The following is a 24,072-nucleotide window of genomic DNA, read 5'->3' on the forward strand; positions in this document are numbered from 1 at the left end:
TACTAGAATTGGGTTGGTTCCATGTAACACTCATGGCAAATCATTAACTCTACAAAATCAGAAACATAGTTAATTAGTTCTGCAGCTTTCACATATGGTAACTTGACATTTTTGCACTAGAATTAGGTTTGGTTCAAGGGTCACACCAACATCTGAGCACATAATGTACACTGGCCCCATGGTAGCACAACCTTGTTGGAAGTGATAATGATTGGCAACCCAGTGCAGAAGGATATTAAAGAGGCCAGATCTTGACTGAATGAGCTCAGTGAATTCTGTTGTATTGTATATAGATATGATTTTGGGAGGTAGAGCGTGACAGGTTTTTTTTAGTGTAGGTCACATACGAACACTTCAAAACAATTCTCATTTCGAATTCTGGAGCTCTGCTCAAGCTAGACAGGCCGGCTCCGAATACCTTTGCAAAAGCTTTGGGGAGTGCCAAAGGGACTTCACTCATGGATCGTTGTTTTGAAAATCAACAGTTGAAAGAACTCGGAGGATTAGGTTTGGAGCCGCAGTCTGTCTGAATGGTGGTTGCTATTCTAAGAGGGTCATGTGGTTTTGGAAGCAGAGAGAGTAAAGCAGGCTTTTCTCTGTGAGAGAGAGAGAATTCAGTTCTGCAATGCTAGAGTTCAGCAGCAGCAGCTGGGACTGGAACAGGACAAGCTGGCAAGCTTGTGAAAAAAAAAACCCATTTTGAAGATGGGTTGTGAGTGCTTAGTTCAGCCTGGTCAAAGCCCTACAAGAGGAGCCTAATGTTTCACTTGAAATAAGGGAAACAAAATGGAACTCTGTGGTGACCTGAAAGAAAGAGGTTATCATCTGGAAAACCTTGATGGGGCAGATTCTTCAGAAAGACACTGACTTGGCTGATTAAAAGGGATCAGTATGTATCCAGAAACAACAAATCTCTCTCTGAAAATTGACGAGAACCATCCTCACAGCAACCATTTACCTTTCAAGCAACAAAGCCTGGTGAAATTCATAAATGTTAAATTCTGTGCACAATATAAGAATTGCCTGCAACCAGTGAACTTGGAGGAATGAGAAGTGAGATTTGGCTGTGAATTAAAGAACTTTTCTAAACTTACACACACATGCGCTTAGAACTAGAAGGGGGTTGTTAGGTTAGTTAGGTTAATGGTAATAAGTTAAAGTTTGATCCTGTTTTCATGTTTAAAGATAATTAAAAACAACTTTTGTTTAAGTAACCATTTGTCATGGATTTTGGGGTCCTCTGGTCTCGTAACATTTTATGAGGGCTCCTCCTTTCGGATTGAAAATTGGAGTTTTTGTGATTTATTAGTTAATTGGTTTTTGTTCAAGCTAATTTAAAGCTTGTGCAGCCCAATTACATTCAATTAAACTACTAACCTCATACATTTTAGAGGGTGGGAAGAAGTGCCCAGAGAAAAAGTATGCAGATCACGGGAAGAACATACAAACTCCCTAAAGACAGCACCGGATTCAAACCCAGATCACTGGTGCTATAATAGTATTGTGCTAACCACTTCTTGGTTCTCTTCTTCCAAGTCCTACCAATTGCATCCCCCTGACCTTTATCTTTCTAGAATTTTCCCGTATTGCACAGCCTTTCTTTTGGTTGCAGTTCAATCGCATTGAAGTCGAGGCAAGTCTTCTACTCCAATCATTTACTGGCATCTCAAATGTTGGCACTATTCACTTCCTGCTGTGATCTTAAAATTGAAATCCAGACTTAGTGACGTGATCACTTCTTCCTGATTTATCTCTTCTGTTATACTTTGTTTCAATTTTTTAATTGAAACCTGGGTTAGAATGAATAAACATACACCAGATTCAGATTTCGGATTTATTGTCAGAGTGCATGCATGACATCACAGACAACCCCAAGATTCATTTTCCTGCGGGCAAGGCAGAATTACCACTTAATGGCAGAGCAAAAAAAAACTACACAGCGTATACATGTAAACAAATAAATAAATGTAAACAACTGACTGGAATACAGAGAAGAAAAATAATAACGTGCTCAAGTATGGGTCCTTAAGTGAGTCCCTGATGGAGTTTATCGTTGAGGAATCTGATGGTGGAGGGTTGGCAGCTGTTCCTGAACCTGTGGTTCAAGTCTTGTGGTGCCTGTACCTCTTTCCTGATGGTAGCAGCTAGAACAGCTTGATGATTGCTGCTATTGTTCTGATGGCAGCATTTCTGTAGATGTTCTTGATGGTGGGAAGGATTTTGACTGTAATCTCCTGAGCTGTGCCCACTACCTTTTGCAGGGCTCTACAGATACTGTCCGACCAGCTGAATGTTTTCTGTTTTGTCAGATTTCCAAAGTCAGTGCATTTCTTTGCTCTTTGATTTTGAGCACTCCTTTCAACATTACTCGAAGAACCATACTTGCTCTAATCAGTTGTTTCTACTTCCTACATTACAAAAGGTATGACATCCATAAATGTGAGTGAAATGCTTCTGTCCTTTGGTACAAAGCACGCAAGGTAACAATCACTAGTTATCACATCTCTATACTTCACAATTCATGGAAATCCATGGCACTAAATATGTGAGTGTAACAGATGCCATTGAACGATTTTGCAGGCAGAGAGGAATTTCTCCTCCATTTTCTTCCTCGCATTGCCTTTTCTTTCAATTTCTAATGGTCTCCAGCCCCCATTCCCACCCCATTTTGCAAAGTAGCATAAAAGATGAATAAATTCTGATGTCTATGAATAAAACAGTATAAGGCGCTGACCTTAAGTGGGTTGCACTCCAATGAGCAGCTGGCTCAGACATGCTGACTGCTTCTTGACCCAGTGCCAGTCCTGAGGCTTTAACCTTATCTGGGCAGCGACTGATTCCTTTTCTATCAATAGATTTCCCATGTGAATCTCCTGCCTATAACTGTGTCACACGCTCAATGTAAAACGGCACAAGATTTCTACAACAGACCGAACACTAAACACAAATACTAGTCAAAAGAAAAGTAAGTAAACCAAAAGTTTTATTAACGTGAAGTTAATTTATTTTCTGAAACTGACACAGAAAAGTTACATCAATACACAAGTGAATTTTTTTTTCTTTGCATGACTTTTTAAATTGTGAAGGTGGGTTTAAGTTTTCAAGATAACTAATTCATATACATGTCTCAATAAAAAAAAGGAAGATGGAAGAGTGCACAATAATGAAAAGTAGCTCGGGGAATCTTTTAAAATAAAGGTTCATTAAAACAATGTGTGTTCATTACAAATATATTTTGATATTCAGATTGTATTCTCTCACTTTTGTCAGTCTTGGTTATTTATCCAATTTAAGAAACAAATTTTCTCAAGAGATTTGCAGCTGAAATCCTGGAACAGATTACTGTTTGTTCCCCTACAAAAGAGCAATGGCAATGAAAATGTTCTGTCGTGAGTTACAAACAGTGCTGACTTTGGATCTGACTGGTATCTTCAACACTGAAAGACAACTTTTTAATGCCCAATATTAGTATTTTAATTATTAATTCATACTCCCATCCTTCTTTGAAACCAAAAATAAAATCATTTCCTTGGAACTTATTATGTTCAGAAATTAGTATTTGTTTTCCTGTTTAGTTCTCTCTGTTCATTTTAAAGTTTTTGATTCAATGCCAATTCAATCAAATCAATGCTCAAATGATCATCAATCCCACCCCCCCCTAACCACCACAACCATGATGAATTTCCAAAATAAGTCCACACTGATCGTTTTCCCTTCAAGTTATTTTTACTCTGTTCTCAGAATAATTTTGCTGAGTTGTTGAGGCACCTAGTCTTCACACTGATGTTGAACATGACATGAAATATTTTTCTAATCACTGGAAGTGTTAGCTAAAATATGTAGTAGGTCATGTGACTTTGTAGAATGTTATAATAAAGGGCCATGGCACTTATAGAACTTTATTTTACAGGCTAATGATTTCTATCAACTCCTGAAATATCTACAAACGACATGTGATATCCTCTTCATGTCCCTTCAACCCACATACATGAACCAAACTTTTGTGACATTTTTGCTAAGAACCTTATCGAGAAAAATTTACTTCTTCATGTCATGTTCAACATCAGAGTGAATGCATTGAATAGATTCAATCCAGAAGTTTCATGTCTGTGTACTGTGTTTAAACTGACCATCAATACTCTCCTTGTTTTGGACATTCATTATCCTGGTAATCAACAAACCCTTGTGAATACCTGTCTGCACAAAAGGCTGTTCTATCGATTTCAAGGCAGTTTTCCATTGGTCTTAAAAGACAAACTGATAGATCTTGAAGACTCATCACTGGTAAATCACATTTATATTTCCAAAATCTCCCCTGCGACCTTGCTGGAGGTTAAAGAATTCAGCCTGTTCAGTTCTGCTCAAGATCCACAAGTTTGAAAGTAGACTGATAGCTCATTCACAAAACCTAAAGCAAAATTGTTGCAAATTATGACTTTGCTTTCTGACTAATGTACTTTTCCCAAAGGGGAAAACCTGCAGAAGGGGAATGTTTAAAACAAACGGTTTTGCTGAATTGTACCATTGATTTGAACACTCAGCAAAGTTCTTTCTCTGCCCTTGTCTCTTGTCTTTTCTCCCTTTGCTTTGTTAACGCCTGGTCTCAGTAGTAATGTTACAAGCTGTAGAGTAACATCTTGTATCCTGATTCACTGGTAAAGATAACTCACGGGAGTTATCTGCATCAGTGGTACTAGTGCAGCCTTATTTAACTCGCTTAAAATTCCCACTGCCAGAGCTATTAAAGCCAAAATAAAGTATTCTCAATGTCTATAGTTACCACTGACTTGGTTTAAAATATTTAAGACAAATTCATTTGTGTTAATCTCCAGTGCAGCTTAAGGATCTTGCTGAAATAAAATGATTCATTTACTGTTATACTGAATCACTTCACCTGTCTTTACTACACAGGAAATGGGAAAGGGCATAAACTGGACATAAAAGAGAAATCACATGAGACACAGAGTTAGAACTAAATTGTATATTTGAAAAGTGCACCAAGTACAAACATGAATCTCTTTTGGCATCATAACAGCTTTGACCTCAGTTCCCAGTCACAAAGTTTCTAAAGTGCTGGGATACACAAAGGACACAGGACTTCTATCAGCGACTTAAAATCATGGGTGTAAGTTGGAGAGAGAGAGAGCATCATTTTTAAAAGAATTGGTCTTCAAGGAACAATAAGGCCCTATACCTCCCTAAAGAGGACACTCAGCGGGCCAAGGAACACGGCCGCTGTACAATTCTAAACGTTGACCAGGAGAGCCAGCACTTTCAAGTCTTTCTCTAGTTCTGGTAAGTGTTCTATGTATTTTACTTAATAATTGTTCAGCAATATTCAACAGGAAGATTGTACACTTACAACACTGGCCATGGTTCAATGTTTACCAGTATTTGAAGGATAACTTAATATTTGCAGAATCTAAAATCATTTGCAGTCTGCTTCTACAGAGTTTATGTTTTTGGGTGAATGAAATAAAATTCATTGTCTTCATTATTAACATTTGCTATGAGATTGAGCCCATGTGACATGATCCACTAGTATTTTGCAAATATACCTATTTGTTGTGTTTGGTCTCTGTTAATTACTGCTATCAAAAATCAAAATTCCTTTATTTTCATGTAATAAAAACAGTGTAATACCTTTAGTCTGCCATAAGGCAGGCAGATTCGCTTTCAGCAGAAATTTCCGGTTGCCTCTTACTGTCAGAGAAAGAGAAGCAAAAGAGAATTCCTCCAGAGTCACCGTGTTTGTGGATTTGCCTCCAGCATTCTCGCAGCCACACAGTCTCCAGTCCAAACCATCAGCAACCCGAGCTCCAGATTCGAACTTACAACAGTGCTCTTGGCACTGCCTGAAGAAATCGCTACGCAATTCTGTTATAAGCGATGCCCTTCAATCCCCTCTTGTCCTAGACTCTCCCACCATGGGAAACAACCTTTCTACATCTACTCTGTCTATGCCTTTCAACTTTTGAAATGTTTCAATGAGATCCCCTCTCATCTCCTAAATTCTAACAAGTACAGGCCAAGAGCTGTCAAACACTCCTCCTATGTTAACCCAGAATCATCCTAGTGAACTTCTTTTTAACCCTCTGCAATGTCAGCATATCTTTTCTTAAATGAGGAGCCCAAAGCTGCTCACAATACTCCAAATGAGTTCTCACCAGTGCCAATATCACATCCCTCCTCCTATATTCTATTCTTGAAATGAATGCCATCGTTACCTTTTCCTTCTTCACCGCCATCTCAGCATGATTTTAATGTCATCTCTGCCTTCTTGGCTGGCTTTTTTGGCAATGTTAACCAAATTCACTTTTTTCCACCTTCAACACCAGCAGTCACAGACTGAATCAGGCACCTGGAAAAGACTGGGGAGTCACTCATCCTCTTGCTTTTCAGGTAAAGCCTGGGGATTCTGCCTCTCAGTGGCATGGTTACTAGCCAGCTTTGTCAGTAGATGGGTGATATTGGCCAGCATGGTAATCAGCAAGATACCTGCCTACCTGAGAAACACGGAAGTCTGTAGATGCTGTGATTGTAGTAAAAGCACACAGAAATGCTGGAGAAACTCAGCTAGTCTTGAAGCATTCATGGGAGGTAAAGATATATCACTGATGTTTGAACCTGACCCCTTCTCCAAGGTAAAAGCAATTGTGACCTTTTGTTTGTTGGACTGGACTCCTCCCCCTCCACCTTTCTCTCTGTCTTTATTGAGATGCCTGTCTGCTTTTTGCTTATACCTTGAAGAAGGGGTCAGGCTCGAAATGTCAGTAATATATCTTTACCTTCTATGGACCCTGAGAGACCCGCTGAGTTCCTCCATTATTTACTATGTGTTTTACCCTAACTCTGAGCCCCATCTGAACAGAGATAATGATAAATCCTGGGTGTCACTCCATTAACCTCCTATTTATTGGCGGAGTTATCCAGCAGAGTGCCAATCATAGAGATCCTGTTTGCCGCTTTCTTTTTAAAAACCTGCCTACAATGTTTCAGCAAATTTTCTTTCCTGGTCATTAATTGTCATCAGCCATAGATGCTGAACAATCTGTCTGGTATCTAAGCATGGTGCTTAAAACTGGCCAAGTAGTGAATTAGACTGCACAAATATTAGTTTAGTTTAAGTTTATTGTCATATTATGAGAAGGTTTCTGCTAACTAGCAGGTCAAGTCTGACAGGTATAGAGCTGTATAAAGTAAGAGGAAAATTGTAGAGTATGGAGTTCCAATAGGGAAAAAAAAATCACTTGGTACAAACCAGGAGCAGCATCAGAGAACTGCTATGGGGTTCATTCACGACCCTGATAGCTATGTGGAAGAAACTGTCTTTAAGTCTGTTGGTGCACAATTTCATGCTCTTGATCCTTCTCCCCAATATGAGGAGAAAGTGTATTAGGGTGTGAAGGCTCTTTTGATATGTTAGCTGCCTTTCCTAGGCAGGGAAGATGGACATGGGAGTCCATGGAGAAGGTGGGGGGTGGGGTGTAGGGATGTTCTGATCTACATTCACTAACTTTTGCACCTTCTAATCTTGAGCAAAGAACCTCCCATACCATCTTGCAATGCATCCAGCAAGTATGCGTTCATAGAAGTTGTTGAAGTACATGCTGAACTTAATCTTTTTTAAAAGTTAAGATGTTGGTATGTTTTCTTGTCCATTGTATCAGGTTACTGGAAATGTTTATTCCCATGAACTTAATTGGGCTGCATGGGCTAGTGAGAGCTACCTACTCTCTCCACTTCACCATTTAGGTGGACCAGGGATGTGGTCTCTACCCCCTCTCTTGAAGTCCATTATCTTCTTTATCTGATTGACATTGAGAGAGAGGTTGTTATCTTGGAAGCATGCCACAAGTCATTCAATCTCCTTTCTGTACTCCAATTCATCATTCTTCGATGCTGTGGAGTCGTCAGCAAATTTGAAGATGGTATTAGAACTGTAGAGTCATGGATGAGGAGGCAGTATAGTAGAACACATCTTTGAAGAGTGCTGGTGTTGAATGTGATATTGGGGGACGCATTTTAATTTTAAACACAGAAACAGGTCCTTTAGGCCCATGCAGCCCAATTAAACTCAGTGATCAATGAGCAAACTAAGCCATGCATATCTGGAATGTGAAAGGAAACCGGGGCACCCAGAGGAAACCTACATGGATATGGGGAAAACTCCTGATAGAGAGTGGCAGTTTCAAATCACTGTGATTGTTACACATCTGGAAGTCAGAAATCGAGTTGTGGGGAGGGTTCACTGAGGTCTAGATGCCAAGGTTTGAGAATGGGCTTGTGTGGGACTATGATATTGAAGGCGATGAACAATATTCTGTCATAGGTGTACTTGATGTGCAGGCTTGGGAGATGAGGTCTGCCATGCACCTGTAGGTAAACAGATATGGGCAAGGCTTCCTGGGAAGCTAAAGATGATATGAAGCATAATTGGCCTCTCATTAACTTCATAGTACTGGATGTCAGAGTCACCTGTCAGTAGTCATTTAGGTCCATTATTTTCTTTGGAACTGGTATGATGGTGGCCTTCTGCACCTGGGAACAGGTGGGCATACCTTGAGGAAGGGTTCAGGCCCGAATGTCAGTATTATATCCTTACCTCCTAAGACACCACAAGACCTGCTGAGTTTCTCCAACATCTCTGTGCCTTCTTGAGGCAGCACATCACATAGATATCCTCAGCAGATGGGAGATCAAAGTCTGCGATTGACCTGGCATTGCTTGGTACCTTCTGTATTCCTGGGCACTTGTACCTCTAAACCAGGCTGTGATCCAGCTAGTCAGTATATTTTCCACAGTTCCATTTTATCTGTGTGTCCAGCTCCCAGAAATTGCTAGGCACATTCAGTTTTTTTCCGTTCCTTCCTTTCCTCTCCCTACTCTACTCCCAGTTTAATCTTCATATTTTTGCTTCAAATATTTGAAGCCTTCAGCCTCTAACCAATAGCTATTTCTAGTTCATGCACAGTCAGACTGTACAGTACCTCTGGATTAAGTCACATGGTACTATTTTTCTTCATATACTTAATGCTTCATGTGTCAAGAGTAAATATATCTCCTCTAGTATATCATTGACTGGCTGGCCACCAATGGCCTGCTGTTGAATCACATTCAATTTATTGTAGTCCATGGAATTAGGACTCACTGTTGATGTTCACATCACTGTTATTTAGGCTACTGAGTAAGATTTGAAAGGGCCACTGTATTATGTACCAACTTTCCTGATTCTTTGGCTTGGCTTCGCGGACGAAGATTTATGGAGGGGTAAATATCCACGTCAGCTGCAGGCTCGTTTGTGGCATCTGACAAGTCCGATGCGGGACAGGCAGACACGGTTGCAAGGGAAAATTTGTTGGTTGGGTTTTTCCTCCTTTGTCTTTTGTCTTTTGTCAGTGAGGTGGGCTCTGCGGTCTTCTTCAAAGGAGATTGCTGCCCGCCGAACTGTGAGGTGCCAAGATGCACGGTTTGAGGCGATATCAGCCCACTGGCGGTGGTCAATGTGGCAGGCACCAAGAGATTTCTTTAGGCAGTCCTTGTACCTCTTCTTTGGTGCACCTCTGTCTCGGTGGCCAGTGGAGAGCTCGGCATATAATATGATCTTGGGAAGGCGATGGTCCTCCATTCTGGAGACGTGACCTACCCAGCGCAGTTGGATCTTCAACAGCGTGGATTCGATGCTGTCGGCCTCTGCCATCTCGAGTACTTCGAGGTTAGGGATGAAGGCGCTCCAGTGAATGTTGAGGATGGAGCGGAGACAACGCTGGTGGAAGCGTTCTAGGAGCCGTAGGTGATGCCAGTAGAGGGCCCATGATTCGGAGCTGAACAGGAGTGTGGGTATGACAACGGCTCTGTATATGCTTATCTTTGTGAGGTTTTTCAGTGGGTTGTTTTTCCAGACTCTTTTGTGTAGTCTTCCAAAGGCGCTATTTGCCTTGGCGAGTCTGTTGTCTATCTCGTTGTCGATCCTTGCATCTGATGAAATGGTGCAGCCGAGATAGGTAAACTGCACAAAACTATTGGCACTAAATTACTATTGGACTGTTGTAGTTCTTAGGTTGTATTTTTGAGTTGATTAATCTCAGGCTTTGTTGCTGATCGAGTTAGCTGGTTATTTTGTGGGCTCTATCCTTGGTCACTGAGAGAAACTCATAATGTCATAACTGCTAAATCAGCTTTGTCACAGAAACCAAGCCTAGGTTTATGGTGATTGATCAATGATGTAACAGATACTGGAAGTGTCAAGGATTTACTTCCTGGTCATCGGTGCCTGATAACAGACAATGCAAGCCTACATCTCTAGATCACCAGGGTGAGAATTGTAAAGCCGTGGTTCTGCAGGTTCAAGTGAACATTATACAAGTCACATGGGAAAAAGGTTCTCATAACGGAGGTGATGATTATTGAATATTACCATTATCTTCCTAAAAATTGTGGACATTATATTTGGGATAACTGGATCACATCCGAAAGGGGCACCAAAACAATATTCGTCTTCTCTCCCATCTGATGCCAGATGGGAGAGAACTCGACAGGTCAGGCAGCAACTGTGAAGCGAACCTGGTAGATCAGGAATGAGAAAGAACCAGAGGGGGAGTGGTTTACCTGAAATTTGAGACTTAAATATTAAAATAGTGAAAACCATGCATGGTATACCGGTCATAGTTGGGAAGGGATTGGACAAGGGTGATGAGATAGAGCTAAGATGCTAGGAGATTGGTTCAGTAGAGCAAGAGTAGCAAGAAACAATGAGCCTATCAGTCCAGTTTGAGAATCTTGGGTAGGAGATATAGATGGACAGTATGGGGTCGGGGTACTATCAGATCAGAGGCTAACAACCTAATTATAAGGCATTTTGATAAAACAGATTGGTTGCAAGAATGCACACACTCATCATTGTGGAATACACAAATTTAAGAATTGATTGAAAGACAGGAAAATTTGATTCTTTTCTTCCATGAATTGTAAAGATCTGGAATGCATTGCCAAAATTATGCTAAATGCACAAGTTGTAGATTTTGTGCAAGGAATGGGGTAAATAGCTGGCTCAAGTCCTAATAGGTCCTTTTGGTGCTGTATAATTTGTATAGCACCTCTCACCACCTTAAAATTTTCAAATAGATTAGTCATTTAAAGACCTTTTGAGAAACAAAGAATCAGAGCTGCCAGTTTCTGCTTCACCGGATCCCGTCTATCTAAGTTTATTTTGGTTAAGACCAGGCAATGTCCAAGGCACAACAGTTGTACCAACGGGACTCGGAACAATTGATTATTTTTCAGACAAACTCAAGAACAATTGCTATTTAGGAAAGCTCGTTTCTACTGGTTGGTAAATGATACCAAAGTTATGATGGAATAGTTTCAATGAATTGGAATGATGTTAAGAAATACCAGACATAATGTCAAAGATAAATTAGCATCTGAAATAAAATCCACATAAGATCTACTCACTTGGCAAAAATCTGGACCTGAATAAGTAAATATTTGCATTGGATATCATTTGCCACCTTCACAAGTGCAGGGCAGCTGTCTGCATTCTACTCCAAAATCCTTCCCAATATAACAGCCCACAGCATAAATACTTTATCAGACTTGCTGCCACATTCTTTTGGCATGATTATCTCATTAAAAAAGTGTTATGATTTTGCATTGCAAAGCCAGGTCTTAATTCTCTTGACATGTAAATTTTAAAATTCCAAAATTCCATTGGTCCAGTACAAGTCTGAAGATATCTCTGCTATCATGTGCTTCTCTGATTAAACAGGTATTTGAACTTTTTAATCAGTAACAGCTTTGATATGATGACAGAATATGATTTTAAAAAACTGGTTCACCATCTGATCCCAGCCTCAAGTGATTACTTTTCCCTGCCTCCCTTAACTGAACATGTTGGTAAAGTACCAGAGACCCTGAAATGAGCAGCCATCTTTGTGATATTGGCAATAAAGCATCAACATATAGATGACAGATTTGACATTCAATGCACTTTTAACAGGGGTTCTAGAGTGATAATAGGGCCAAATAGGGTAAATAGGCCAAATAGCATATAGTTTATACTTAACATAACATAACAATTACAGCACGGAAACAGGCCATTGGGCCCTTCTAGTCCGCACCAAACCAAACATCCCTTTCTAGTCCCACCTCCCTGCACAATGCCCATAACCCTCCATCTTCTTCTCATCCATATACCTGTCCAACCTTTTCTTAAATAATACAATTGACTCCGCCGCCACTATTTCTCCCGGAAGATCATTCCACACGGCTACCACTCTCTGAGTAAAGAAGTTCCCCCTCATGTTACCTCTAAACCTCTGCCCCTTAATTCTTAACTCATGTCCTCTTGTTTTAATCTTTCCTCCTCTTAACGGAAATAGTCTATCCACATCCACTCTGTCTATCCCTTTCATAATCTTAAATACTTCTATCAAATCCCCTCTCAACCTTCTACGCTCCAAAGAATAAAGACCTAATCTGTCCAATCTCTCCCTATACTCTAGATGCTTAAACCCAGGTAACATTCTGGTAAACCTTCTCTGCACTCTCTCCACTCTGTTTATATCCTTCCTATAATTAGGCGACCAGAACTGCACACAGAACTCCAAATTAGGCCGCACCAACGTCTTATACAATCTCAACATCACCTCCCAACTCCTATATTCCATGCAATGATTGATAAAGGCCAGCATACTAAAAGCCTTCTTCACCACCCTATTCACGTGAGTTTCTACCTTCAGGGAACGATGTACCGTCACTCCTAAATCTTTCTGCTCTTCTGTATTCCTCAATGCTCTCCCATTTACCACGTATGTCCTATTCTGATTCTTACCAAAATGAAGCACCTCACACTTATCAGCATTAAATTCCATCTGCCATTTTTCAGCCCACTTTTCTAAGCAGCCCAAATCCCTCTGCAATCCTTGAAAACCTTCTTCATTATCCACTATTCCACCTATCTTAGTATCGTCTGCATATTTACTAATCCAATTCACCACCCCATCATCTAGATCATTAATGTATATAACGAACAACAATGGGCCCAAACGAACAACAATGGGCTATAATAGGCTGAAGGCCAACTTCTGTACAAAAGCACCCCACACACTTCCTCAGTTGACCTAGTACGTATCAAGCCAGCCACAGCAGAAAAAAACTCAACCTGAGAGGTCTCTTGTTTACTGTCCAAACAAGTATTTTTAGGGTAGACAGTGCCATTGTATAAAATGTAACACCACTCCCCAACAGATGCTTTGTCTAAATATTTCCAGCAACCTGAGGACATCTAATTAAGCTAGTGTGTTTGCATCACTCTGCAACAGCCTGGAGCCAGAATAAGAACTGTTTCCTATTAGTCCCTTACCTTCCCAAAGTGCTAATGCCTTGCAGGGAGATGTTAAACAGGGCGAGTATTCACAATCACCTATTTCCCACGTGACATGACTTCATAACGAGATACTATCCCTTGGTCTATACCGGAGGTTGGCATCCTCACCGTTGCTCAATCTGAGTTGACTTTCTTCACTACATTCCATGGGGACGAGTTCCTCTCTGGTGTGAATATTCATTCCCACTGAGAAATCTAGCTACAAAATTGGAATTCAGGGCTTCACCATTCATTGAATTTTTGTCCTCAGCAGTTCAGTTACTTAAAAAAAAGTCACAGGGTGAAGAGTCTTTCAGTTTAATGGATCATGTCCTTCCAGTCCTACTGTTGCATGATGCACCTGTTTCATGAGTGGCCCTCCAGTTTCAGACACCATCCTGCCAAGGCTTTCCGACTGTCAATCACTCTCTGAAACAAGACACTTTGCCAACTATGTTAAACTTGCTTTTCAAAGCCATACTCTTGTAACTTCATCCTGTTGCCTCAGATTAACTGACAGACATATCTCAACAGTTCATTTGGAAGAGGGAAATGAATTGGGAAAAATCCTCAATTAATGCATCACCACAAGGTAGAATCAGTAGTGGAGAGGGTTGACAACTAATAAATCATATGTGAAAATATTTAGAACACAATCCACTTTCATTATATCTGAGCAACCAGCCTAACAACGTGTTGGAAGTTTCCCCAGACACTCTGGAATACACAAGTTATCATTTGAAAAGTGCAAAAAGTGAGCTGCTACAGGAATTCAGGTCAATTGAATGTTTTGGCTCAGGACCCTTTATCAAGGCTAAAGTTAAAAAAAAGGAAGCAATATGTGCATGAATGAGAAACTGGGAAAAGTCCAGGAACTGATGGGGTATTGGACAGAAAATGAGAAAGATGGAGACAAGTTGAGGAAGAGTTCACTGGAGAGAGGGGTTTAAAAGTACTGGACAAAATGGAGATGGTTACCTAAAATTAATGCTCAAAGTTTTAAGGCTATCCAGGAAGAATGATTTTAAGTTTATCTTTGGCCTTATCCTGAATAAATGAGACCAAGGACCCATCTAGGAAAAGTTCAGGGAGGTGGAATGAATGGCTGTTTAACGACCAGAGTATAGTAGATGCTCAAAGTTGTTATTTGGTCTCACTAGTTAGTGTACAGGTCACAGCAAGTATATTGGTTTGGATGATGTGCATCCAATGCTGTGACTTACCTGGAAGGCCTGGTTCTGGCCCTATTTAATGGTGAGGGAAGGGTGTAGACAGGTTTTGCACTTTGTGGTAATAGAAGGTAGAGAGGCTGAAACGCTTCAAATTGCAAGTGCACAAAGGTTTGTGAGAAATTTGTCCCGTCATTAGCTAGAAACAATATGCTAACCTCAGCACCTGGCGCTCTCATTATAAAAGTTACAGCACATTGAGGGGTAGAACACTAAGGCAACTCTGAGAATATGTGCAAACAGAAATCTCAAACTCATTACAGCTAAAACAATGCTTGTGAGACAGGACCATGGCCTTGTGAAGGTGCTACCCAGTTACAGATATTGGTAGCGAAAGACTTATTGTAAACATTGAATATGAAAGATAATTGTGATAACTTGCAATACTATTGTCACAAAACTAACCAACTAGGTATGACTCACAATTGTTATTGGGCATTTCTGTCAAGTTACACGAATTTTACATGCTAGAATTTGATAACAGTTCCTCTTGAAGTATGTAAAAAGGTCTCAATCTTCTTTGAATTCTTGAGCGCAATTCATTGACTGAGGGTTTGCTGCTCACAAAGTGAGAGATTGGAAATAAGCGTTACTCTTGTTTGGCAACTTCCAAGCTACCGACTAATTTCATTGTCTAAAGAATACATTCTCAGAATTTACTTCTCCCTGCAGCTAAACTCAGGTGAATTTGTGGTCAAAGCTCAGTCAAATGCATGCAGTTTAGTGAATTGCCTGGAAGAGAATGCTATCACTCCCTGAAGCTGGGCAGCAGGTGTATCTCAACATTAACACTGGCTGGTATTATAGTTTCTGCAGTGAATGCTGCAAGCACACAGGTCAGGGTAGCTTCAATGGTAAATGTGTTCCATATCAAAGATCCCTCCTTTCGAACTACAACCCTAAACTATTGCCTATCCTCATTATAATGAGAAGACACAACTGAATGAAAATAATTCAGACAAGCAACACTTCAATTCTCACATCTTACAAAAAAATTAATGTATCAAAAGATATTTGACACGGAAAGGAGCAATTCATTCCAGAATATTCACAAGAGTTCAATTAAAGTTCCCACAGATACCAGAAGACACTTATGCCTTGAGAGTGAATATTTTAAAATATTACAATATTTTCTTATTTTGGTTTGGAGTAGGTTGCAATTCATTGCAAATACATCCAGGCTGCAATCTAAAGACCAAAATATTGGAAAATCAGTAAGACTACTTTAGAAAATGAAGCACATTCCCTTTTAGTATTTCCTCTGACAGAAATGTTAATGTCATGAGTGCCTACAGCTGGCAACTCTTCCTCAGCCCAGTTGGTTGCACTACCCTGTTTCTAAAATTGACTTTGGATTAAACCAATGGCAGTTATGCAACATCCTTTAGTCCAGTGGTTTTCAACCTTTTTCTTTCCACTCACATGCCACTTTAAGTTAGCAGGCCAAATTAAAACCCCTTTTCATTGTTATTCTTTACTGTTATAAAAATCAAGTGTCATTAAGTCACTAAAATGAAACTTCCTGCAATTGTTATTGGGCATTTCTGTCAAGTTATACGAATTTTACATGCTAGAATTTGATAACAGTTCCTCTTGAAGTATTAATGTTCTTGCTGCTATTGCTCAACACTTAGTAACATTCAAGATGGAGTGATTAAATAGTGAACTACTAAAATATAGATTTATCAGACATTCAAAACAGGAAATAAGCAGCTACAATTTTTTCTGTCCCACCCCCACAAATTAGCATCTAGCACAAGGGGCAGGTTAAGTCAACCCCAGTGGAGAATGATGTACCACCACTTCCAATGTAAACTTCCACACTAGAATTAGCCCAATTGTAGTATTTTCGTTTATGTAGTATTTCTACTAGAACTGAAGGTGCTCTTCTCCTAACTAATGTTTTGTTGAGGATAACATTTGGACCAATTGTTTCCAGAAGGAAACAAAATACAAATTAAAGACAAGGTTTTGCTGGGCAATTGAATTGCAAACAAAGACAATAGTAACACATTGGCAAATATAACATTGAACACTCAATACTCAAGGCATCAGTTTACAATCTTCAAACTTTCACAGAATTAACATTGAAGGTTATAGAATGGCCCACATTTAAAAAAAGTTCACAAAGCATCAAAAATAAACTGCTACCAGAGGCAGATTGAAATAACTATGTCCAACCTATATAAATAAAATCTAAACAACAATATTTTAAAAGACAATCAATTATTTACAACTTCAACTTGTTCTTCTCAAGTCTCCAGTACACAAGTCACTGAAACAAAGAAAGAAAGAACATTAAAATGGGGAAATTAATCAAAACCATGAATCCAAATTATAAGATATTCCATAATTACCTAAGAATTTAGGATCAGATTTTGAATCTCTTCATATACTTGTAGATAGATTTCATCTTTCGACTTCAAACCATTCAGATATACTAGAATAGAAAGGTTTAAATCAATAGTCTAGTAATTATTCTAACCAACATAATGAGAGCAAGACATCTGTCCACTGGACCTGCCTCGCCAAATCCCAAGAAGTGTCCAAAAGTGGAATCCCAAGGACACTAACTGTAGCATCACCAAAATGTAAAACCAAGAGTTCTTGCGTTAGGCTGGAGGCCAGGTGAGATGACATACTGACATGTAGTGAAGCTCACCTGGGTTCCAAGACAGAAAAAGGGCCAGGTTACATCCCTCTTAAGACATCAATAACAGCACACCGAAGTGCGATTCTTTCAGAAGATCAGGGAAATTTATTATCACAGTTACTGGATATTTAATTATCCAGACAAAAAGCATTGGCTACAATTTAGAAAATAAGAAACTGGAAGGGTCCACTCAAGTCTGCTTTGCTATTCCATAGAATGACCCGAGCTTGGGTACAATTCCTGTCCAACCCCTAGTCCACCACATCCCAAAATCCACAATTCCCCAGAATCCAAATGGATTCTAAAGCTCCATCTCCTTCTGTTGTGGCAGAACCCTTCTTCAAGGGAAGGGAGCTTAACCAAGTAGAAAATCTTGAAATACAGGAAATGGAGTCAATTTCAAAACTCTCCTCCCATAGAAAGTATACTTACACCCATCCCACCCACATTCACTTCACTTCTGAACAGCAGGGGACCAGCCCCTTCTGCTTATTGCATTGTGCACAGAGCAGCTCAAGTTATTTGCCATCTTTTAATAGAGAATGCACAAGTCACCTACCAACATCAATGTTGTTGGCCTCCATCTCTTTCCTGTGCTTCAGATACATTGGCCACACGTGGCCATCAAACAAACCAAGTGGATCAGGAACTGTATAATTCCTTGTACTAGAAATAAACCACTCCAGTTAATATAGTGCACTTGTGTAGCAAGTTTGCTTAATGAACTGCAGATGTGTATACCAACAAAATAAGGTAGTATGTACCTCCGCCTCCTCTTGCATTCTTCATACGAAAGGGTCAAGTAATAGCGTTGGTTAAAAATTGAAACCAAAGGCCTAGAAAGAAAACAGTTAAATGAAAAACTGCCAAGATTAATCTTTGCATAATTTGTATTTAAATTATTATAAATGATTGGTCAGCAATATCTGATGAAACAAAAAATAGAATTTGGCTAAAATATTTCCACTGCCATTTCTGGGAACTGAAATGAGCATAAAGGTGTGCATACAAATTTACAGAATGGGATTTTCAACTTTAATGTGAAGTGTTACAATTCATTACTTTTGGAATAAATGGCAAATGAAAGTTTTTTTTAAAATTACAAACCAATTTTTTAAAAAATCACAAACCAACATACTGATCCATTGTATATAGTTCTATGCCATTAATCACCCAAATTACTGCCAAATGACAGGCTGATTACTTACTTCATTCAGCCTGACATGATTCTACAGACTATGTACAATCTAGCAAATTTGCGCTTAGAATCTTACTGGTGGACACTCCGTTTGAGTGAATGCAGTACAAAAGGCTGACAGCCTTTTACTGTATGGATTTACTGAAATCCATGCAGAAGCATGAAAGTTTCACAGTACTTTATTAACCCATCTTTCTCAAACTGAAGTAGGGAGTTCCAGAAAACTGCACCTGTAGTTATACAACAGGAACCCTTCCACTATCAATATCTGCACTCCTTTCTCTGGATCGCTCTGCTCATCGGAGGCTGGAGTGACGTTCACTCCGTGCGATCGGGCAAACTTTACTGGGTTGTCAATCCAGGCGTTGACAGTACTCATCATTGCCTCCATGTCGAGGGCTGTGATCACTGAAGGTCAAAAAAGAACCCAGCAGATTACTCCACGGACTAACACATGGTTAAATAAATGTTGTTCTGTGGAAAATGTGGAAAAAGTCACTGCCTACAACCAATACCATTCTTACCATCCCATTGTTTAAATCCATCTTCCCCAACTTCTATCTGATCTGGTGTCTGAAATAGTCATAAAAACAAAGCTACAAACGTATTTACACATTACAAGATGGGAATCACTTACATCTTTAAATTCACACCCAAAATCTATGATTTTTTTTTTCCTGGGGCTAAACTCCACTGGTCTCGGCTCCTCAAAAATGGCCAATCCTCAGACAAAAGGATGGCACATAGGGAGGAGGCCAAGCCTTCAGATCATGGTTAATCATAATCTGCATAGTGTAGCTCCCGCAAAAAAAAATCAGACAGGAACTATGGCTGATTCTGATGCACCCTCCCCATACACAAACTAGAATTTGGTACGAGAAGAACAAAAGCCAAACAGAATAGCCCCACCTTTCAATGAACTCAGAATAGATCAGGAATAAAATGTTGCATTTTACCGAAATCAGCCATCATGTCCCAGACCAGAGATGTAATTTAAGTGAAATGTTCTCTGTAAGAATTGTAAGCAAATTCGCTCGTGGAGCACACAGGATTCAAACGTTGCTAATCCTTCTTCCAAGCATTGTGACAAATGAGAGCAATGAAGCAATATAATCACATCCAGACATTTCACTTAGTACATCTGGAGTTCATGCATTCTTGTATTAATTATTGAAAACATGCCTCTACTTTTCCCAAAGACGGGGGTAGGGGTGGGCACACGTTTAATAGGGGGGTGGGCACACGTTTAATAGGGGGGTGGGCACACGTTTAATAGGGGGGTGGGCACACGTTTAATAGGGGGGTGGGCACACGTTTAATAGGGGGGTGGGCACACGTTTAATAGGGGGGTGGGCACACGTGTAATAGGGGGGTGGGCACACGTGTAATAGGGGGGTGGGCACACGTGTAATAGGGGGGTGGGCACACGTGTAATAGGGGGGTGGGCACACGTTTAATAGGGGGGTGGGCACACGTTTAATAGGGGGGTGGGCACACGTTTAATAGGGGGGTGGGCACACGTTTAATAGGGGGGTGGGCACACGTGTAATAGGGGGGTGGGCACACGTGTAATAGGGGGGTGGGCACACGTGTAATAGGGGGGTGGGCACACGTGTAATAGGGGGGTGGGCACACGTTTAATAGGGGGGTGGGCACACGTTTAATAGGGGGGTGGGCACACGTTTAATAGGGGGGGTGGGCACACGTTTAATAGGGGGGTGGGCACACGTGTAATAGGGGGGGTGGGCACACGTGTAATAGGGGGGTGGGCACACGTGTAATAGGGGGGTGGGCACACGTGTAATAGGGGGGTGGGCACACGTGTAATAGGGGGGTGGGCACACGTGTAATAGGGGGGTGGGCACACGTGTAATAGGGGGGTGGGCACACGTGTAATAGGGGGGTGGGCACACGTGTAATAGGGGGGTGGGCACACGTGTAATAGGGGGGTGGGCACACGTGTAATAGGGGGGTGGGCACACGTGTAATAGGGGGGTGGGCACACGTGTAATAGGGGGGTGGGCACACGTGTAATAGGGGGGTGGGCACACGTGTAATAGGGGGGTGGGCACACGTGTAATAGGGGGGTGGGCACACGTGTAATAGGGGGGTGGGCACACGTGTAATAGGGGGGTGGGCACACGTGTAATAGGGGGGTGGGCACACGTGTAATAGGGGGGTGGGCACACGTGTAATAGGGGGGTGGGCACACGTGTAATAGGGGGGTGGGCACACGTGTAATAGGGGGGTGGGCACACGTGTAATAGGGGGGTGGGCACACGTGTAATAGGGGGGTGGGCACACGTGTAATAGGGGGGTGGGCACACGTGTAATAGGGGGGTGGGCACACGTGTAATAGGGGGGTGGGCACACGTGTAATAGGGGGGTGGGCACACGTGTAATAGGGGGGTGGGCACACGTGTAATGGGGGTGGGCACACGTGTAATGGGGGTGGGCACACGTGTAATGGGGGTGGGCACACGTGTAATGGGGGTGGGCACACGTGTAATGGGGGTGGGCACACGTGTAATGGGGGTGGGCACACGTGTAATGGGGGTGGGCACACGTGTAATGGGGGTGGGCACACGTGTAATGGGGGTGGGCACACGTGTAATGGGGGTGGGCACACGTGTAATGGGGGTGGGCACACGTGTAATGGGGGTGGGCACACGTGTAATGGGGGGTGGGCACACGTGTAATGGGGGGTGGGCACACGTGTAATGGGGGGTGGGCACACGTGTAATGGGGGGTGGGCACACGTGTAATGGGGGGTGGGCACACGTGTAATGGGGGGTGGGCACACGTGTAATGGGGGGTGGGCACACGTGTAATGGGGGGTGGGCACACGTGTAATAGGGGGGTGGGCACACGTGTAATAGGGGGGTGGGCACACGTGTAATAGGGGGGTGGGCACACGTGTAATAGGGGGGTGGGCACACGTGTAATAGGGGGGTGGGCACACGTGTAATAGGGGGGTGGGCACACGTGTAATAGGGGGGTGGGCACACGTGTAATAGGGGGGTGGGCACACGTGTAATAGGGGGGTGGGCACACGTGTAATGGGGGGTGGGCACACGTGTAATGGGGGGTGGGCACACGTGTAATGGGGGGTGGGCACACGTGTAATGGGGGGTGGGCACACGTGTAATGGGGGGTGGGCACACGTGTAATAGGGGGTGGGCACACGTGTAATAGGGGGTGGGCACACGTGTAATAGGGGGTGGGCACACGTGTAATAGGGGGGTGGGCACACGTGTAATAGGGGGGTGGGCACACGTGTAATAGGGGGGTGGGCACACGTGTAATAGGGGGGTGGGCACACGTGTAATAGGGGGGTGGGCACACGTGTAATAGGGGGGTGGGCACACGTGTAATAGGGGGGTGGGCACACGTGTAATAGGGGGTGGGCACACGTGTAATAGGGGGGTGGGCACACGTGTAATAGGGGGGTGGGCACACGTGTAATAGGGGGGTGGGCACACGTGTAATGGGGGGTGGGCACACGTGTAATGGGGGGTGGGCACACGTGTAATGGGGGATGGGCACACGTGTAATGGGGGTGGGCACACGTGTAATGGGGGGTGGGCACACGTGTAATGGGGGGTGGGCACACGTGTAATGGGGGGTGGGCACACGTGTAATGGGGGGTGGGCACACGTGTAATGGGGGGTGGGCACACGTGTAATGGGGGGTGGGCACACGTGTAATGGGGGGTGGGCACACGTGAATGGGGGGTGGGCACACGTGTAATGGGGGGAGGGCACACGTGTAATGGGGGTGGCACACGTGTAATGGGGGTGGGCACACGTTAATGGGGTGGGCACACGTGTAATGGGGGGTGGCACACGTGTTAATGGGGGGGTGGGCACACGTGTAATGGGGGTGGGCACACGTGTAATGGGGGGTGGGCACACGTGTAATGGGGGTGGGCACACGTGTAATGGGGGGTGGGCACACGTGTAATGGGGGTGGGCACACGTGTAATGGGGGTGGGCACACGTGTAAAGGGGGGTGGGCACACGTGTAATGGGGGTGGGCACACGTGTAATGGGGGGTGGGCACACGTTTAATAGGGGGTGGGCAGACGTTTAATAGGGAGGCGGGCACACGTATAACGGGGGGCGGGCACACGTTTAACGGGGGGGCGGGCACACGTTTAACGGGGGGGCGGGCACACGTTTAACGGGGGGCGGGCACACGTTTAACGGGGGGGCGGGCACACGTTTAACGGGGGGGCGGGCACACGTTTAACGGGGGGGCGGGCACACGTTTAACGGGGGGGCGGGCACACGTTTAACGGGGGGGCGGGCACACGTTTAACGGTGGGGCGGGCAGACGTTTAATAGGGGGGCGGGCAGACGTTTAATAGTGGGCGGGCAGACGTTTAATAGGGGGGCGGGCAGACGTTTAATAGGGGAAAGCTGCGTTCACCTTGTAAAAGTCATCTTGATGCACGACACAGCAGTTTGGTAATGCTTGGCAAATTCTGTTGGTCAGGGTGGTTTTTCCACCGTTGGTCACCCTGAAATGTCAGGAGAGAAAGTCAGTTATTAATAGCGTAGGCAGGAGGGCCGCCACTAAATGCGGAAATTGGAGTGTATCCGGGGATAAAACAAACGCTGAACTTCGACAGAGTTTCGCCAAGAGCTGGAGACGCAGTTTAAACGTTCACAATCAATGTTAGAGTGGGCGTCAGATTCAAACAATGGAGAAAGAGGCATCCCCCGACTCCGAAACGAAAGCTACTCTGCAAAGAGTAGCTTTCCAACAAATTAACCGTTAATCCACTGAATAATTGCACAATAGCCCCTAACCAGGGGGAAATGCTCTGACGTTCAGCCAGATACAAATGCAAGTATCAGATGTGAATGCCAGTAGAATTCCACGATGCACAAGTGCAATTGACGGACTCGAGCAGTTGCTGCATGGAGTGTGAGTTCCACTGGTTTGGCGCCAGAGTTTGAACGAGAATCAAATTCGCCTCCAGCGCGGGAAACGAACGGAAATTAATCTCATCTCCTCTTTCGGCGCCGTTTGTTGTGACAAATCCAAAAATTTGGCGAACATTTAGAAAAGAAAGCGTCACCAATTCAATCGCAGTCCCAGTGGTGGCTACGGTTCAACAGGTCTAAATACAGAGAATCCTTGGCATTCAATGTTTTTAAATGAAAATTAATACAAAACTTTTTAAAAAAAATATGCAAACCAAAGTTTTTATTTAAAAAAAAGTCGAATAAACACCGAAAAGAACTCCTTTAAAAATAGCCTTCATTTGCCCCAGAATTCACATCAATGGTTGTAAAATACCTAATCGCAAATTGAACAAGTTTCTTGGCCAACACGTAGCGGAACATATTACCTGCCATACTTACCCTCCAATACCTATGATATACCTCATGTTGCAACTCCTGCAGTTCGACACAGAGTCTCACTAGTATTTCATTCACAAATCGGCGGCGCTGCTGCTCTTATTTATAGTTTCTCTCCGTGCGCGTCATCGTTGACGTTGGCTCCGTCCTCAGCCAATCCCACCTGCGAGCAGGCGCGGTTAAAGTGCAGCTGTCTGATGTCACTCATGCTTTCCTCAAACCAATTATAGTCCAGAATCTTTCCTTTCCTAAATCAG

General features: G+C 42.8%; 2 protein-coding genes across 12 annotated transcripts in view; one reads left to right on the forward strand and one right to left on the reverse strand.

Annotated features, from left to right (window-relative positions):
* The first annotated feature begins 2,883 nt into the window (after positions 1–2,883).
* The window catches only part of LOC138759048 (beta-1,3-galactosyl-O-glycosyl-glycoprotein beta-1,6-N-acetylglucosaminyltransferase-like), an 86,713-nt gene continuing 65,524 nt past the window's right edge, over positions 2,884–24,072 (forward strand). For 7 of the 8 annotated variants that reach the window (XR_011354608.1, XR_011354607.1, XR_011354609.1 and 4 more), the window contains exons 1-2: positions 2,921–2,965; positions 4,912–5,295. The gene's annotated coding sequence lies outside the window, so the exon portion shown is untranslated. Of the gene's footprint in view, positions 2,966–4,911; positions 5,296–24,072 lie in introns of all 8 variants that reach the window. The other variant, XM_069928882.1, reaches the window with a different exon arrangement.
* On the reverse strand, positions 15,005–23,907 carry mibp (muscle-specific beta 1 integrin binding protein). 4 transcript variants are annotated; one of them, XM_069928869.1, is made up of 8 exons: positions 23,819–23,907; positions 22,878–22,968; positions 18,971–19,019; positions 18,677–18,854; positions 18,013–18,084; positions 17,808–17,914; positions 16,953–17,035; positions 15,005–16,870 (listed from the first exon to the last, which is right to left on the reverse strand). In XM_069928869.1, the coding sequence occupies exons 1-7, from the start codon at positions 23,842–23,844 to the stop codon at positions 16,953–16,955; spliced, it is 606 nt and encodes a 201-aa protein (XP_069784970.1). In that variant the 5' UTR covers positions 23,845–23,907; the 3' UTR covers positions 15,005–16,870. The 4 variants fall into 4 exon arrangements, 3 of the variants coding, with proteins under 3 accessions (XP_069784970.1, XP_069784971.1, XP_069784972.1); XM_069928870.1 differs by having other exon boundaries at positions 23,840–23,894; XM_069928871.1 differs by lacking the exon at positions 23,819–23,907 and adding an exon at positions 23,072–23,250.

This window comes from Narcine bancroftii, chromosome 3 (genome assembly GCF_036971445.1).
Source record: "Narcine bancroftii isolate sNarBan1 chromosome 3, sNarBan1.hap1, whole genome shotgun sequence".
Lineage (NCBI taxonomy): Eukaryota > Metazoa > Chordata > Chondrichthyes > Torpediniformes > Narcinidae > Narcine > Narcine bancroftii.